This window comes from Cricetulus griseus, chromosome 2 (assembly GCF_003668045.3).
Source record: "Cricetulus griseus strain 17A/GY chromosome 2, alternate assembly CriGri-PICRH-1.0, whole genome shotgun sequence".
Taxonomy (NCBI): domain Eukaryota; kingdom Metazoa; phylum Chordata; class Mammalia; order Rodentia; family Cricetidae; genus Cricetulus; species Cricetulus griseus.
This window is the reverse complement of record NC_048595.1, coordinates 116914822-116934505: the sequence shown is the minus strand read 5'-3', so window position 1 is coordinate 116934505 and position 19684 is coordinate 116914822. Positions and strand designations below refer to the sequence as shown.

The following is a 19684-nucleotide window of genomic DNA, read 5'->3' as shown; positions in this document are numbered from 1 at the left end:
TTATTCCACCACAATTTTGAAGTTTTAGAGACTGGATTTTTAGAAAGACTTTATCTTTTAAAAGAAATTGGATACAGTAAATTTGATGAATTTTTAAAGTGTTTGAATTTGTATTTGTAAGTTTGTAATATGTCATGTATTGTGATACTTATTGCTATGAGATCTTTGGGATAAACTAAAAAAGATTATTGTTAAATAGTGTGTGTCAAGTTGATAAGAGGTCAATTGTGCTGGCTAATTTAATGTTAACTTGACACAAGTTACAGTCATCTAAGAGAAGGGAACCACAACTAAGAAAATGGCTCCATAAGATCAAGCTGTAGGAGAGCATGTAGGGCATTTTCTTATTTAATGATTGATGGGAGAGGGGTTCAGTCCATTGTGAGTAGTTGCACTCCTAGGCTTGCCCTGACTTCTATAAGAAAGCAGGATGAGTAATTCATGGACAATAAGCAGCATTATTCCATGGCCTCTGCATCAGCTCCTGCCTCCAGGTTCCTGCCCTATTTGAGTTCCTGGCATGACTGCCTTCTATGATGAACTGTGATATTGACAGAAAGTCAAATGAATATTTTCCTCCCCAACTTGCTTTTAGCCATGGTGTTTCATCACACCAATAGTAACCCTAACTAAAACAACTGTTTTGAATTCTTTTTTATTTGTGGATATAGATCTTATTCACACTACCACCAGACTACAGCTCTTGCACTATTTTGCTCTTGTTTTTCAAACAGTAAAGCCATAATTGAGTCACTTAGCTTAAGTGGTAATAATAATTCAACTAGCTGCAATTATTTTCTGTATGGCAGTTATTTGGGCCATGAAATAAAAGCAATCTTAGCAAGCACATAGTTCAGATTAAATATCATGTTTACTAGATAACATTAAAAATCAAATGGTTCAAACTCCTGGAATCCATTTGTAGAGAGGGAGATGAGCAAAGGGGCCAAGACCATGCTAGGGAAACAGTTGACCTGAGCAAGTGGGAACTCATGGACCCCAGACTGACAACTGGGGAACCTGCATAAGACATAACCAGGCCCCCTGAATGTAGTGGGTGTCAACTGGTGGTCTTGGGCAGTCTATGGACCTCCAACAGTGGAACCAGTATTTATCCCTAGTGCACAGACTTTGGGAACCCATTCCCCTTGGAGGGATACTCTCTTGGACAAGATACATGGGGGAGGGCCTAGGTCTTGCCCCAAATACTGTGACAGACTTAAATAAAGCCCCATGTGAAGTCTCACCCTCCTTGAGGAGTGGATGGGGGGTGGGATGGAGAAATGGTGGGGGGAATGGGAAGACAGGAGGGAGAGGGAACTGGGATTTGTATGTAAAATAAAATTGTTTTTCATTTAAATTAAAAAGTTAATTAGAAAATCAAATGGCTCTACTCACTTTTCCATTATTACAATTATAAAATTAGGTAGATGTGAAATTTTAAAACACTAAAATGACCAATATATAAAGCAACTAAACCTCATCCATTGAGGATAATTTCTTTTGGTTAGGTACAGTCAATAAACAAAGCTGTTCATGTTACACTTGGCACCATACCTGTCCTGTGTATGCAAACTCCAGAGCCTGTTTTAAGCCCAGGCTGGTCACGCCATGCAAATTTACTTCATCAGCTCCACTTTCCACCATACAAAGACTGAACATTGCCTGAAACGTGGAAAGAAAAAAAATAAAAAAAGATAAAACCGAATTGTGAGATCTAAAAAGCAAGAAAGATAATGTCCTAGGGAAACTGGGAAATAAAGGTTTTCAGTTAAAATGTAATTTTGGTTTCTGAAACACTTCCACAAAGCTCCATTTGCACAAGCCTCTGCACTTACCTGATAGCCAAACAGTTATAGTAACACACACACACACACATACACACACACACACACACACACACACACACACACACACACACACACATGTACATCTTAGCACAGTCATCCAGGTAACAGCATTTAGGCTCATTGAGCTCATTTTGGTATTTGGGATCAAACAGTTACACGAGGTGCGGCCATCCTGAACATTCTTCCCACTGGATGCAAGAGTCAGGTCTTTGCTGATGTCATTGTCTTTATGACCTTGTTTCTAGGTACCCATCAAATACTCCTTGATTTTTCTATTTCAGTTACCAACAGCCAAACAAAACTTGACTATTTAAATGTAAAGCCCCAAAACAAACCATTCATGAATTTTAAATTCTTCACAATAGCAGGATGAAATCTCCAATGTACACCCCTTTGTTCACTGTATCCATGTTATGTGTTCTACGAACCCATTAGTCACCTAGAAGCAGATCAATTGGCATGGGATTACAGGCCAGCCTAACGCAGGTTGCATCATGTCTATCAATACCATCAATCTCCATCACATCATTCAAGCAACTATATCATCTCACATTACAAGAACGATAACTTTAGAAAAATAAAATATATTGAGATGTGCCATAGGCACATTATTTTTATTATCTAATTTAACATTAGATATTGTTTTAAACTCTTACTATACCTAACTTACAGATCAAACTTTTCATGGTTTGTTTATATGAGAAAAATAAAAGAATATGCAGGGTTAGCACTATATGGGACTTCAAGCATCTGCTTACAGTTCTTTGAATATGGTCTCCACAGATACTGGAGGACTAATTTATATAAAAATGAAATGAGATCTGCACCCAAAAGGGAAATCAGCATATCCATGCCCACCACAGCATTATTCATAATATAGAAGGCATGGAAACAACCTAAAAACTCATGAATTACATATTCACATGCATCCATGCTAAAGACAGCATTCATACTTGGAATGCAAAAAAGTCTCATTTTACACAGCCTAGAGCATATAGTATTAAGAGAATAAACCAAAGACAGACTTGTCTCACTCATATGTGGAAATTCTAATAGCCAAACCTGGGTGCAGAAGGCAGAATCTGTTGCCAAGGGCTGGGATGAGAAGAAAATGGCAAGACAGGACCAAAAAAAAAAAAAAAAAAACCCCACAAAGTTTCACTTACCCAAGATGTCAAGGTTCTAAGGATCTGAAACACAGCAATGAGACTACATTTAACAATGATGTATTGTATCACTAAGATTTACCAGATATTTAAGTGTACTCACTCAGAAGGAGAGAAGAGATAGGAAGAAAAACCAAGATGAAATGAAAAGAATTGGGTACAGAGAGGGTGGAAAGACAATAATAATAACTGTGGAGAAGAGAGAACAGTAGAGAACAGTAATAACTACATGAATTGGTAAGTGGGTCATTTTGACTGTGACAACTCCTCAATGTGTAAATCTATAAATATATCATTTTTTACCCCTGCAATATATGTGTATTTTATTTTTCACTAATGTTTCAATAGAACTGAAAAGGGAACTAATTATTGTCATCACATTACTCTCAAGGTGGTGGAGCACAGAGCAGAGGGGCAACGTGAGTATTAACACTTGAACATGAGTTTGGGCAAGCACTTAACATCTCAGTCAGCTTTCTCATCTGAAGAATGGGACTAAAATCTGTATCCATTTTATGGGGGTGGAAGGGTTGCTTAGTGATAAGAGAACATACTGCCTCAGAACATATCTTCACATGATATGTACTCACTCATATGTGGATTTTAGACATAGAGTAAAAGATTACCAGCCTACAATCCACACTGCCAGAGAAACTAGTAAACAAGGAGGACCCTAAAAGAGACAAACGTTGTCCCCTGGAGAAGGGGAAAGGGTCAAGAGCACAGGAATGGGGGGAGGGAGCTACAAGAACGAGAAGGGAAGAAGAGGAGGGATGCAGAGGACATGAGGGAGCAGAAAGGTTGAGTCAGGTGAAGAATAGAAGATAACAAGAATGGAGATACCATAAGAAAGGGAGACACTTTAGGTTTGCAGAGAAATCAGGCACTAGGGAAATGTCTGGAGATCTACACAGATGACACCAGCTAACAATCTAAGCAACAGAGGAGAGGCTACATTAAATGCCCTCTGCTGATAATGAGATTGACCACTGACTTATATGCCACCTGATAGCCCTCATCCAGCAGCTGGTGGAAGTAGAAGCAGACACACACAACTAATCACTGAACTGAACTGGAATCCAGATGCAGAGAAGGACGAGTGAAGGGGTCCAGACCAGGCTGGTGAAACCCACAGAAACAGCTGATCTGAACATTGAGGAGCTCTTGGTCCCCAGATTGATAGCTGAGATACCAGCATGGGACTGATTCAGACCCCAGGAACATGGGTTTCAGTGAGGAAACTTCGGAAATCTACAGGACCTCCTGCAGTAATTCAGTACTTATCCCTAGCATAGGTGTGGACCTTGGGATCACAATCCACATAGAGGGATACTCTCTGAGCCAAGACACACAAGGGTGGGCCTAGGCCCTATCCCAAAGTATATGATAGACTCTTATGACCCCCCCCATGGAAGGCCTCACCCTCCCTGGGGAGCAGAAAGGATATGTGATAGGTAGGGTGTTAGTTGGGGAGGGGGGTAGTAGGGGAGGAGGGGAGGGAGGGAGTGCGAATTGGGATTGACATGTAAAACAATCTTGTTTCTAATTCAAATAAAAAAGGAAAAAAAGCAATGTAGAAAATCAAAAAGCAAAAAAGAAGCAATATCAAGTTTCCTTCCCATATTTCCTAGAGAAAATAATACAGCAAAAGAATACTGGAATCCCAGTGCTGCAATAGATTATAAAAAATAATAGAGTTACCTACAGAGCTTATGGATTTGGTTATGTATTTGAAGAAGACAGACTGTCATTCTGTCTTAGTCAGGGTTCCTATTGCTGTGATGAAACATCATGACCAAAAGCAAATTGGTGAGGAAACGCTTCATTTTGCTTATATTTCTACATCAAAGGAAGTTAGGACAGGAACTTAACAAGGCAGGAACCTGGAGGCAGGAGCTGATGCAGAGACCATGGAGAAGTGCTGCCTACTGATCAACCATGGCTTGCTCAGCCTACATTCTCATAGAATCCAGAACCAAAAGCCCAGGGATGGCCCACCCACAATGGATTTAGCCCTACCCCATCAATCACTAATTAAGAAAATGCACTACAGATGGATCTTATGGAAGCATTTTCTCAATTGAGGTCCCATCCTGTCAGATAACTCTAGCATTTGCCAAGTTGACTTAAGACCAGCTAGCACACCAAGAAACAGAAATTGCTATTATAACCCAGACAGATTGATCTATTCTCCCATGTGACCCCTTTCCTTTGAACTGAATCAAGAGATGAGAAACAATGCCACCACCCCTCACCAAGCACAAGTTTAGAATTTCTGCACTGGCTGTAAGCCTTCATTTTTGCCACATTCTCCTATGGAATGACCCCCATAGAGTTACCACTTTGCTACCTTACCACCCCATTTAGAAACTTAGTATTATTTCTACTGTAATATCATAGCACATCATCTTTGAAGTTCAGGGCCAGCTGGGGCAGCAGACAGCCAAGACTTGGGAGGTAGAGGCAGCAGCATCACTGAGAACCCAAGGCAAGTCTTGGACTACATAGTGAGTACCCTCATGATAAGAGAAAGTCATTTAATGTTACAAATGGTCATATTTATCAAACTAAAAAAATATGTTACTGCTAAATCAAGGTCAATGTTTTAAGTTTAATACATTTCAAAAGTACTTCAATTAGGAAAACTATCTAATACCATCAGATACCACTAACATAAGGAAGAGTATGCTCCTAGACCCAGGGAACCTCAGCTGCCCAGATGACCCGAGCTTAAGAAATGGTGTCTCCAGACCAGCTAGGGCCCACCATGAGAACAAAGGTCCTATAAAATAGGGCTGATGTCCTTGAAAAGGTAAACTGCAGTGTTTGAAAACAGGCACTGTGTCTTCCTTACTGACAGTTAAAGCTAGCATTGATGCCTACAATAAACATAGGTGAATGATTGAACAAACTAAGATGTTTCTCAAAAACTACACACAAACAATCTACTACCACAGTGTTGAAAACAGGGAGAATTTGTTCTAAGAAAATATTTCTACATGTTAGATATGGACATATAAAAATTGTACTTGTTAGAAAGAACATCTACCATAAGCTAAACACTTCAAGCAAGTTCAAAGCTAGACATTTAGGGACAACACACACACACAGACATAAAAAAAAAAAAAAAAAAAAAAAAAAAAAAAAACATATGGCCACAGCATTCTGCCAATTCCTGAGAGACTGTTCTGCTGAGAAGTAAGAAAACACAGCTCAGACTCTTGTTTGGTTCACACTGTCTTGTGTCTGGGAGAGCCTTGGCCAGGCTGAGATTTACAGTCTTCACAGCTTACACTTGGCTGGTAATGTGCTGCCAACACCACAAATCTTTCTAATTGAAAACCCATTTTTGTAGAAATGCGGTCAACTTGCAAGTGCCTACAACAGAGGAAGCTGTGGATTTGTGATGCATTATTCTTTCTTTACCCATATGGACATGACACAAATTGAGTTCTAAAATCACGGTCCATGAATTAAGCTGGCCTGGATCACGCTGGTTGTCATTCAGTCACACCACAGTGAGTACATACATGAGGCCTCAAGACTGACAGAAATTGACATCATCACTGATTAGTAAGATCAAAGGTGACAGATGTGCTTATATGCCATACTCAAAGATGCTGAAGTATGATGGTAAACTCTGAAGCTTTGCCTTAACACTTGAGTATGGGCAATCTAAATAACATCATGGACAAAATAACTAAATTGTTGTGGGGACACATTCATACCTAGCCTTTTATGATTGAAGGTAAACAGCATGTTGCAGGAAGCCATTAAAAAGAGGCTCCTTTGACAACTGCAGCAGATAGTCTGGGCCTTGGCATCTTCCACATGCCCTGTGCTACATAAGTAGTCCACAATCTTTGTCACAGTTATGAGCTGTTGCCAAGATTTAAACTGACTTCGAAATCAACAAAGATTATACATCTTTCTCAATTTAATGCTGTGGTCAGAGTCTATTGCATACTCATTATAGCTCACACACAGAAGGTGTAGCAAACCCCAGTGAATGAGACCATTCACTTAATTGCATCAGTGTCTTTCTGTTCTGTGGGGAAGCAGGGAACCCTGACCACAGCTGCTCTATACTATTTACTTCTTTTATCTCACAAATGTAGTAAACCAAACCATCTGGGAAGTGTCACTGACTGAAAGTGTTGGGGTATCCTGTGGGAAGACTTTTTTCCCTGCAATACTTTATAACCATTTTACGTTCTCTCTCAACAGTAAAGTCATGCTCTCAGGGAACAGGTCACTACAGGGAAACTAAAACAGTAAAATTATAATGCCATATATATGCTTTGTAAACTGTCATGGAAATACCAATTTCCTCTTACCTCAAGTATACAGAGTAAAGAAAAATTATATGGTGACCACAACACGGTCAAACAATACAGAAAACAAGTGACCATGTGATATCAATCCCTGACTGACAGGTCTACAACACAGCCTCTGCACCTAAGGCTCAGGGATCACAGTAGATGGTGAGGTAGAAAGACTGTGAGAGCCAGAGGAACAGGAAGTTTTCTGTGAGCCTGTCTCTGAGGGATGTCAGAGATGCTGTCTATACCCAGGAAGTCTCATCAACACAGCTGCATGATCATGACTTGAATAATGACAATGGGCATGCTAACATGGAAGGGGGACATCTCACAGGACCCCCAACCCTAGACACAGAACTATAAGACACCTAAGGAAAGTGGCCAATGGGAGAAACAGTCTCCCCTAGGGAAGATCCCCCTGAACTGGTTGACCAATGCCAAGTGGTCAGCCCTGAAATCATATGGGTACACGGAACATATGGTCTGAATAGGTTGTATTTACATATTTAGGAAAATACATATAGCAACAGTGAAAGTAAAAGAGATCATGAATTTGAGAGAGAGCAAAGATGGGCACATGGAAAGGATTGGAGCAAAATGGAAGAGGAAAATTATATAACTATAGTTTAATTTCAAAAAAAATTATTGAAATAAGTCAAAAAAGAAAACCCCATCTTAGAAGTTAAAGATCACACCACACACTGGTTTTCTTAACACCTTCAAACATGTTGCTGGTTTAGTTGAAGCTTTGTGTGGGCACAGGTGCTTTCTAGAGTAATGGCAGTAGCAAGCCTGCTGTGGCTTATCCTGCACTCTTTAAGGTTCTCTTCTTCCAGAAGAGTAGAAAATAACTTCTGGAGTAGAAAATAACAGGATGCATACCAAACTGGCTCTCCTTAGCTAACATTAACATAAATGTGAAAGCCAAGATCTACTGCCTACCAAAGAGATGGGCAAACCTCTGAAGGAAAGTATTTATCCATGACAGTTGTTACTCATTCTAGAGGATAATGCAGTGTTGGGCCACTTTCTCTCATGCCTTAACCTTTGTTGTTTCTGTCACCTTCTAGACTCTGGTTAGTTGAGTACTCTCTTGCCTGTCATCTAAAGAAGTTCTTTTCAGAATCTATCACTAATCCTCCTCTAGAGAACACTTCCCTGCTCAGAGACCTTACAGGTTGTCTCCAGATGGTTGCCAAGCCTGCCTTACAAAGCTTTCTATGGTCACCCAGGTTTCCCACATGGAGATTGTCCTAAGGTGGTTTGTATGGAGGTATCCTAAGAGACTGTGATGCAGAGACTGCATGCATTTGGGAAGCTGTTATAAGAACAATACCATCCAAAAGGATGAAAACTAGAGCATAATTGGAGCAAATGAGCAAACATAATAGAGGATTCTATACTGAAGAACACAGACAGGAATCCAGAGGGAACCTGTAACAGAAAAGAGGCTATTCATGAACTAACAGAGATGTTCTGATTGTGTTTAGGAATCATAGCAAAACCAACTTCTCTCTAAGAAGCAGACTTCTTATATCCTTTAGTGTGTTGCCTGCTGGGTGTTTGTTTCTCATTGATGAGCTAGCCTAGATTGGACTTGAACTCCAGATCCTCCTGTTCCAGCCTTCAGGTGCATCACCAAACCCAGAGAGGACCTAAAGACCAGGGTGGGAGAGAAGGCTCAGCAGTTGAGTGTTGACTGCTCTTACAGAAGACCCAGGTTCAGTTCCAGCATCTACAATGTTGCTCACCATCATCTGTAATTCCAATCCGAGATTGGCCTCCATGGGCACTGCATGCAAACGGCACACAGACACATATACAGAGAAAATACCCAAATATATAAAAGAAATGTTAAAGGTAATTTTTGTCAAACATAGTAGAAACTTCAGAGGTTTTTATTACTGCAGATGGGGAGTTGGAGTCACCAATGAGCCTGTTAAAAGTGGAGAATGTTTGAGAAGCACAGGGTATAGCCAGTCCCCCACCCTTCATCACTTCTCGCATATCTGGATATTTGAAGTTTTGGGATGCCCAATGACCTTGCTGCAGAAGTGTTTGTAAAACCTTGAGTATATCAATCATACTTGCTGTCTTGATAGCTTTCTCCTATAGTCCAGTACATTTACAATATTTTTTGCTGATTAGCCCTTCAAATGTCTACTGATAGTTTGCAGGTTTCCCCCCTATGAAAAACAAAACAAAAAAGCCCAGCTAACTCTGAAATCTGAGTCATCCTTGAAATCCTGTTACCCAAATTTCAGCAAGTCAAACTTATCCCTAGATACAGAGGGGTTAAGAAAAAAAAAGATTTCTGAAGAAATAAAAGTTTGAGAGAGAGAGGGAGAGAGAGAGAGAGAGAGAGAGAGAGAGAGAGAGAGAGAGAGAGAGAGAGAGAGAGAACAAGTTCCAGCTATTTTTTGAAAGTGTGATCATCCTATGATCTTGAATGGGATAGACATCAAAGCCTTCTGGCAAACACTTTACCCTACCACTTTCCCCCCATTCCTGAAGGTTGATTTTCTCTAGTGGGTTTCCATCTTTTCATGTTTTCCTGAAGAATTTCAATTGGTTGCTTCAGAACTGCTTTCATACAAACCACTAAAAATATAACATTGAAACTGAAAAGATAAAATCTTGAAACGGTTACAGCTTGCTTTGAAGAATGGTAAGGAGTTTCTTGTCTGTTCAATCTGATATCAGCAATGGCTTCCTGGAGCCCATTGGAAGACTGAGACCACACCCAGCTCACATGCGTCTGGTTAGCATTTAGCCATGAGATCTATAATGCAAATAACTAAGGGCCAGGAGCAAACAGGCACTAAAACATTCCTTTGCCTGTAAGTCACAATGCCACCCACAAAAACACATTGTGCTTTTTACAGAAAACTTTTTAGAGGGATTTTGAAAGATAACAATAGGGACTAAATTCAATGAAAGGATTCTACTCTCTTGGAGTCCAATACAAATCAACACATGACACCTGGAATTCTAGCACTGAGGAGGATGAAGTAGGCCGGAATGGGCTGAGAGAAGCTCGAAGTATTAAATATAGTGCTTGCCTATCATGAGTAAGGCTTTGGGTCCTATCCCCATCACCAGAAAAGCGGAAAAACTCCCACAGAAGTGAAAGATAATTCAAAAATTTGACCTAAAGTGTTTATAGTCCTCTATTTTCTTTTTTATTTACATTAGCCATTGTGATGGCTATTCTTGGTTCTCATGACTACATCTGGAACTAAACAAAAACCCTAGTGGCTGCATAAACCTGTGAGGACTTTTTTCTTAAATAAAATACTTGATGTGGGAAAACCAACTTTTAATCTGGATCTTTTGATATAGGGAAATGCAAGTTTAAGATCATTTGAGCATGGAATATCTACCTTTAATCTGGGCCACACCTTCTGCTAGCAGTCCATATAAAGGGATGGAAGAAAGAATTGTGCTCTCTTTGCCTGCTTGTTCTTGTACTCACTGGCAAGTCCACTTTTTAAATTAATTTTTTATTTAAATTAAAGCAACCTTATTTTACATACCAATCCCAGTTTCCTCACCCTCCCATCCTCCCACTCACCCCACCATCTCCCCATCCCACCCCCCATCCACTCCTCAGAGAGGGTGAGGCCTACCTCGGGGCATCATCAAAGTCTGTCACATCATTTGGGGCAGGACCAAGGCCCTCCCCCCTATCTAGGCTGAGAGAGTAACCCTCCATAGGGAATGGTAGAGCCCCTTCTTTAGAATTCTGGCATATACTGAAGACCAGCTGAGACATATAGCCTCATGGAATGAATAGCTATTGAATTCCTGGACCTTATGTTGGTAGATAGCCATTGTTGGATTAGCTGGATCATAGCCTGCAAGCCACACACACACACACACACACACACACACACACACACACACACACACGCATGCATACATACATGCACACACATATATTTGCATTCACACATACATATATATACATATATATGTATATATACATATGTTCTAGAGTAACAGAAGTAAAAGGATGAATTTTTAAATTATCTGGAACAGGCTTTCCAATTTGCTAACACCTATAGCTACTGAAGCCTTCCCTAGAACTTTGGAGAATACTAAGAGGTCATGGTGTGAACTATTTTACAAAACTCAAGGAGAAAAATCTATTTGATTTTCCTGATTCACTAATTATGAGGGGCAATGGATCTGGTGTCTCTGTATATAAAACTTTAGACAATTTGTGGAAACATGATGATGCTGGTTGGTCACTCCTAGCATTTCTGGATAAATTGACAACAGAAAAGGATGAACTCTGTGATAAAATTAACCAATGCCATTTCAACATATGGTGAAGGACAACAATAAACTCAGTGATAAAACTGACCAGCTCAAGATGTACACAAAGTGGGAAATTACCAATACGGAGCCAGGTAGAAATACATTTAATAGGAAAAAGCCACACTCCGGCCAGAGGTTTGGGAACTGACTTCAATCAAGTTGAGGATTTCAAGTGAGATCTTCAATCAAGTGAATCCCATCTAACATGGACTGGATACTATCCATTCAAGACTTTCACTATATTAACATTTTCTTCCTACAGGACCCCACAAGGCTATCGTCATCCCATTTCAGCAGGAAGGAACTTGGAGGATGCTATGCCCCCTTTCCCCATTGTTGTCATTTAGGATAGTGTATATACCTAGCTATGGATAGCTTCCTATTGTTTATGGTTGGGATTGGAAGGAGGTGTTCAGGCTTGGACACCTCTTTCAGATGACTAGGATTTAGTTAAAATAGATAGTTAGGATGTGACATAAGCAGATTGTTGTATCTTCTTATGTTTTACCATTATGATTGTTAATTTTGGATACTTTACACTGTTAAGTTTTAATCCTCTTTTAGACTAAAAGGGGAATTGTAGGGGAACCTGTAGCCACTCCTGCTTAGGGGTTGGCTACAGGTCTGCCTGACCACACCTGTGTGGGGTTGTCAGTGTGATGTAGAGTAAGAGTTTCAGGTGGCTGGGTTTCGCTTTCGGTTTTCCCTTTCGGCTTGCTGGACAGACTGCTGCCCTGCTGGCTGGCTAGGTCACTCTGTAAGTAAGGCTTTTCCCTATTAAATACCCCCTTGTATTTCTACCTGGCTCCGCATTGGTAATTTCCCACTTTATGTACATGAACAGTCTAATGGTTTCTAAATGTGACATAGAAGAGACTTTGCACGCGAGCAGCAGCAAAGCTCAAGTTGTAGAAAATCAAACCACAGGCCTCATTATAAAGTTGGCTAAACTACAATGAAAATTCAAGTCCCAGCCTTGGAGGGGGTTGGCAGCTAAGAAAGGGCATTAACTGGTAAAGAATAGAATCCTGTAACTTGGGATGGAGATGTGTGGGATGATGTTATTGAAACCATATTGAAGCATTTGTCAAAAGGTAGCATATAGAAAAGGAGTTGGAGATGCCTGATATCCTTTGGCTTAGTGTTGATGAAAAGATTTTAAGGCTCAAGAAAATTTCAATGCTAGATTGTGTGTGACATGTAGAATCTTATCCTTTACAATGGAAAGGCACAGAAGGCAGGCCCTTCACTAATCCTATAAGATGCAAAATGGTAAGAGGGGCACCAGCATACTTGAAGAGCTTTGTTTTTACCCTTTTCCTGGTATCAGACCTTAGGGCTCTTTGGTTTGGATGAATTAGATAGAATGGGTTTAACTGTGCTCCAAGGTAGCAGGGGCCAGGTGGCAACCCTGAATTGCCAAGGCAAGGTGATCATAGTTGTCACAATGGGCAGCATAGACAAAGCAATGTCCATAATGGCCTAAACCATAATGGGCAGCATAGACACAGTGATTTTTATGGTGGCATGAATCTTATGGACCTTTGCTACTGGCTAATCAGTCACGGTATTTCCAGGAATGAAATAGGCAAGACGCCTATTGAATTTAAATTTGAGCTGTATAAGCAGAAAAAATTCTCAAACAAAGGAAAGAAAGGTTCTGTGCCTTGGAGGGGTGGGGGGAACATCTAGGCCTGGGAAAGAGTTTTCAGTTTGAGCCAGTTTGCAGACCCAGAACACCTTAAATAAAGGGATGACCAGGTTCCATTGAGAAAGGACCTTGAGAAAATACCTAAGAGTTTTACTGTTAGCCTTTTACAGTCATTCTGCAGAGGGACACACAGCCTTTTACAAGGTTAGCTGTGCACTGGAAGAAAGGAAACAATCAGATTTCCTGGGGTCTATTCAGTACTCATTCTTAATTGGTGCTGATTCTGAGAGATCCTAAGAAATATTTTGGTCCTCCAATTAAAGAGGGAGCTTATGGAGTCGGGTGATTGATGGATTATAGGCTGATATCTGACAGTAGACCCAGTGGATTCCTAACCTCATCCTGTGGTTATTTCTCCAGTCCCTGGATGTAGTTTAGTGACAAGAAATGGCCAATGTATATCCCATCATTTGGTGATTTTATTTGGATTGCCCTCACATATGTATACATTTTATTGCCCTCACACATGTATACATTTTAAGTGTCTACTGTATTAGGTTTCCATACTATCCCAACAATAGCACTTAATTTTACCTGTTTCTCCCAAATCCCCCCCCAACTACTTCCCTGTCCTTACTTCCTCCCCACTCAGTCCTCCCATTTCAGCTCCCCTATCCATAACTATTTTCTATTTCTCATTAGGAAAGAGAAATAGGACATTTCTCTTTCTGTTCCCTCTAGTTCCTTCCTCAATACCTACCCTCTCTGTGATACTATGGATTATAGCTTAGTTGTCACTGACTTAACAGGTAATATCCACATATAGGCAAATAAAAATACATATATTGTATTTGTCTTTCTGGGTCTGGGATACCTTACTGGGGATAATGTTTTCCACTTCTATCTCTTTGCCTGCAAATTTCATGATTCCCTCCCCCCCTTTTTTTAATGACTGAGTGAAACTACATTGAGTAAACATACCACATTTTCTTTATCTATTCTTCTGTTGAGGGACATCTAGATTGTTTCCAGTTTTTGGCTATTATTACTAGAGAATCAGTTAAACATGGTTAAGCATGTGTCTTTGTAATAGAATGAAGCAACCTTTCTGGGTGTATTTCCAAAAATGATATAGTTGGATCTTGAGGTAAATTGATTCTCATCTTCCCAACAAAACACTACCCTGATTTTTCACAATGATTGCACAAATTTGAATTCCCACCAGCAACAGATGAGTGTTACTCTTACTTCACAGCCCCATCATCATAAGCTGTCACTTATTTTGTTGATCTTAGCCATTCTGAGGGGGGTAAGATGGAATCTCCAAGTAGTTTTGATTTGCATTTTCCTGATGGCTAAGGATGTTGATCACTTCTTTAAGTGTTTCTCAGCCATTTGCATTTCCCCTTTTGAGAATTCTGTTTACATCTGTGCCCAATTTTTAAATAATTGCATTTATTTGTTTTCTTCACTTCTAATTTAAGTTCTTTACATATTTTGGATATTAGCCTTCTATCAGATGATCCAACACCCTTTCATGATAAAAATCCTGGAGAGATTAGGGATACAAGGGACATGCTTCAGGATAATAAAGGCATTTTTATAGCAAACTCATAGATAATATCAGTTTAAATAGAGAGAAACTCAAAGCAATTCCACTAAAATCAGGAATAAGACAAGGCTGCCCACTCTTTCCATACCTATACAATATAGTACTTGAAGTCTTAGCTAGAGCAATGAAACAACTGAAGGAGATCAAAGGGATCCAAATTGGAATGGAATAAGTCAAAGTATCTTTATTTACTGATATATATGATAAAATAGTATAGATAACTTACCTAAAAATTCCACAGGGAAACTCCTACAGCTGATAAACCCTTTTAGTGAAGCAGCTGAATACAAAATTAACTCAATGAAATCAGTAGCCCTCCTATACACAAATGGAAAATGGACTGAAAATGAAACCAGGAAAACAACACTTTCCCTAATAGTCTTAAATAATATAAAACATCTTAGAGTATCTCTAACTAAGCAAATTAAAGACTTGTATGATAAAAACTTCAAATCATTGAAAATATAAACAGAAGGATATATTAGATTATGGAATGGCCCCCCATGTTCATGGATCAGTAGGATAACATAGTAAAAATGGCCATTCTTCCCCAAAGCAATCTACAGATTCAATGTAATCCCCATCAAATGTCCACACAATTCTTAACAGATCTTGAAAGGACAACCTTCAGCTTCCTTTGAAATCACATGCACACACAAGACAGAATTGTTAAAACACTCCTGGATAATAAAAGAACCACTGGTGGTATCACTATCCCCGATTTCAAGTTGCACTACATAGCTATAGTTTGTTTGTTTGTTTTAAAGCATGGTATTGGCACAAAACACAGACATGTTGATCAATGGAACTGAAGACCCACAAATAAATCTACACACCTATGAACACCTGATTTTTGATAAAGAGGCCAGAAATACATACCAGAAAAACAAAACAAACAACATCTTCAACAAATGGTGCTGGTCAAACTCGATGGCTCCATGCAGAAGAATGAAAATAAATTCATATCACCACCCTGCACAAAACTCAACTCCAAATGAATCAAAGACCTCAGCATAAAATCAGATATACTGAACCTGATTGTCTTATTTAGGGTTTCTAATGTTATGATGCAACACCATGACCAAAGAAACTTGGGAAGGAAAGGGCTTCTTTGGCTTACACTTTCATATCACAGTTCATCATCAAAGGAAGTCATGACAGTCAAGCAGTGCAGAGACCTAGAGGCAGGAGCTGATGCAGCAGCCCGGGAGGAGTGCTGCTTACTGGCTTGGTTCTCATGGCTCGTTCAGCCTTCTTTTTTTTTTTCTATTTTTTATTTAAATTAGATACCAGCTTGTTCAATCCCAGTTCCCTCTCCCTCCCTTCTTCTCCTGCCCCCCACCAATCCCTTGTCCCATTCCCTTTCTGCTCCCCAGGGAGGGTGAGGCCTTCCATGGGTGATCTTCAATGTCTGCCATATCATTTGGATCAGGGCCTAGGCCCTCCCCCATGTGTCTAGGCTGAGAAAGTATCCTTCTTTGTGGAATGTGCCCCCAAAGTCCATTCGTATGCTAGGGATAAATACTGATCGACCACCAGAGGCCCCATAGATTGCTGAGGCCTCCTCACTGACACCCCCGTTCAGGGGGAACCCAGGAACTGTGGGGAGCCACAGCCCCAAGATGGCGCCTGGCTGGATGCCAGGGAGACCGAGCTTAGCTGTAAACAAACCTTATTTGGAAGCGCTTAGTGGGTCTGGTGTGCCTCCAGCTGTGACCTATCCAGGATCGACAGGTGGCATGAGCTAATTGGGTAGTGAGCTTGCTATCTGGGATTGCCAGGTGTCATGAGTTAATTGGGTAATGAGCTTGCTTTTAAGGGCTTGCCAAGGCGCTGGGAGATATAGAAGAAGGATAGAAGAAGCAGAGAGAGAAGCTGAGGTAGAGGTAGAATGAGAAGCTAATGTACAAGGTTCCTGAATAAACTGCTTGAAGTTGTGGTCGTGTCCTTCTTGCTGGTCGAGGCAGTCTCAACAAGGAACCAGCCCAGGTATGGACTACCAACAATGGTCTCCCTGCCCCCATCAATCACTAATTAAGAAAATGCCCCACAGGCTTGCCTACAGCCATATTTTACAGAGGCATTTTCTCAATTGAGGCTGCCTCCTCTCAGATGACTCAAGCATGTGTCAAGTTGACATAAACGTAGCCAATATTCTGATAGAAGAGAAAGTGGAGAGTAGCCTTGAAGTCATTGCCTCTGGAAAAGACATTCTGAACAGAACACCATTGGCACAGGCACTAAGATAAATAATTAATAAATGGGGACTTCATGAAACTGGCTAAGGGCAAACTGGCAACCTACAGAATGGGAGATGATTTTCATTGAATTTTATAAGAATTTATAATTGAGATGACAGATAGATAGACGACAAACACAGATGATAGATGATAGATTGATGATAGATGAGAGATAGATACATGCACCCACATATATATGTACATACAAGCACATATAGATGAAAAATACACAGTTGGGTAGCTAGGTGGATAGATGATAGATAGATAGATAGATAGATAGATAGATAGATAGATAGATAGATGATAGCATGTATTTGAAAGATGGATAAATAATAGATGAAACATAAAGAAATGACAGATACATAAGTGATGTATAGACAGATAATAATCTTCTTTCCATAGAATGTCTCATCAAGAACAATTTCCAGCTAGCTATTGTCACTAATTGACCTGACAGCTGTTTAAACTTGCTTAGTATTAGTGTTTGTGGACAAAATTCTTTTTAATAAACCAGAACACCCCAGTCACTTAGAACATGCAGTTTCTTTTTAATCAAGCACTATGGCCATATAATAAACATCTCTGTAACTTAAACTTTTCATAAAATCTCAAAACCCGGTTTAGTTCCCAGTATCCTTAGGCTTTCATGTCACCCTAAGCATTATAAGATGCTTTCCAGTATTGATCTGTCTCAGACTGCAGTATTTTAAGTTCTAATGCTCTGCTTGTTCACATTCTAAGAGATGTCAGTTTCCTAACTTATAAAATAGTAATTCCCTAGACTTTGTATATAAGGTTTGTAGAAATATTTTTAAATGTTTAATAAATAAAATTTTACCAAAAAATAATTTTTAATTGACTGATTTCTCAAAATTTATACATAAGCTTATTTTGTATTTGCATATGCATCATCCATATTGGTTTCTTTTTTCATTGGGTGAAATAAACTTTTTCAATAATAGGAAGATGGTTGGCAATATGGCTCAGCAGGTAAGGGCTGCTGCCTAGCATGACAACCTCAGTTCAATTCTCAGAACCTATATAGTAGAAGGAGGGAACTGTGTTCTGCAAGTTGTTCTCTGACCTCCACACATGTACTGGGTCATGTAACCCCCACCCCATACACACACTGAATAAATGAATAAAAAACCATGAATCTAATTTTAGAAATTACTAAAAATAACTTCTCCAGGTTACTATATTACCTCATTTAAATGTGAGGGAACTGAAAATATGAGAAATTTAGTGAATAGCCCATGACAAAAAAAGGCAGTAAGCAGTAGAATCAAGGTGTAAACACACATACTTTACCATTATTCTCCACATTTCTCTCTCAAGAATAAACTTATTATCTTGGAAAGTCATGGGCCTTTGCATTCAAAGAGAAATAGAGACATATGGCCATTTAGATGTATAGACATCTTCTCCTTTGTTTCTTTCATCCATAGCTGATATCCAAAGGGTAAGTACTCACTGCTTGCTGCCTGTTACTGAATCTCACAGAAGGCTGGTTGCCCAGACTGTGGCAGAGTCAGAGAACATCCCATAGGTGCATTATGAACACAACATAATAAGAATGATTTGATATAAAAATCTCTCATCACTTTAAATTCAAATATTTCTGAATGAGAAGAATACTGATAATTCAATTTTTTAGGAATCCAGGCATGGAAGCCCATAATTCAATCAACATCAGATGGGCTAATTAAATGCAATTGATTCAACAAGCAGCTGGATCATCCCACCTCATGGACAATTCATTCTGACTCAGTTTTTATAAAGACAATAAACAAAATTGCAGCACATCTACAGATCCCAGTAATTATTCATCAGGTTCACATGATCTCCCTGCTTTTCCTTCATTTATAGAACATCTGTGTTCAGTCAATAGTCAATTTTAAAGTTTTAAAATTTCATCATCTTTATTATCCTTTGAACATATTATTCAGACCAAGCTATGTGTACACATGAGATCAACAAGCAAGAGTGAAATTTTTATTGTAACTAAAACTTACCATGAAAGTTATAATTTGGAAAGCATTGAAAAGATATGAAAGCAAAAATAAAAAAAAGAAATATCATTCCACACACATTTGGAGCAAATATACATAAAGGACTTAGCACAATAGCTTTGCATATTGTAAATGATGCCAATGTTGCCTAGGATGATTGCTTCATAGGTATTTTTTCTAGCTTTGTATTACTTACATTGTGTGTAAATGAATCAGTTCAAATAAAGGAATAACACATACAGACCGGAGTTCACCAGTCTCCATTCAGCATAATGAACACATGGATACATAAGAATAACAATGAAAATAATAGTCGTCTTGCTCAACTGGCAACAATTTCTCTGGCACTGATCCAAATAATTCAAAAGAGGAATTCAACGGTATCTTTGACTTTTCTATCAAAAAGGGAAGGGATACTTGGACAATATCACTATTAACTGATACCTACACCTTGAACAACAAAAAGAATCCTATTTTTAATGAATGTACTCCATTTAAGGAAATTATG

General features: G+C 39.4%; 1 protein-coding gene across 1 annotated transcript in view; it reads right to left on the bottom strand.

The window, feature by feature from the left end:
* Klhl32 (kelch like family member 32) overlaps positions 1-19684 on the bottom strand; it is a 177906-nt gene that overhangs the window by 116307 nt on the left and 41915 nt on the right. Inside the window, exon 5 of the mRNA XM_035438702.1 lies at positions 1558-1665. Within this exon, the coding sequence (XP_035294593.1) occupies positions 1558-1665 (108 nt within the window). The remainder of the gene's footprint in view (positions 1-1557; positions 1666-19684) is intronic.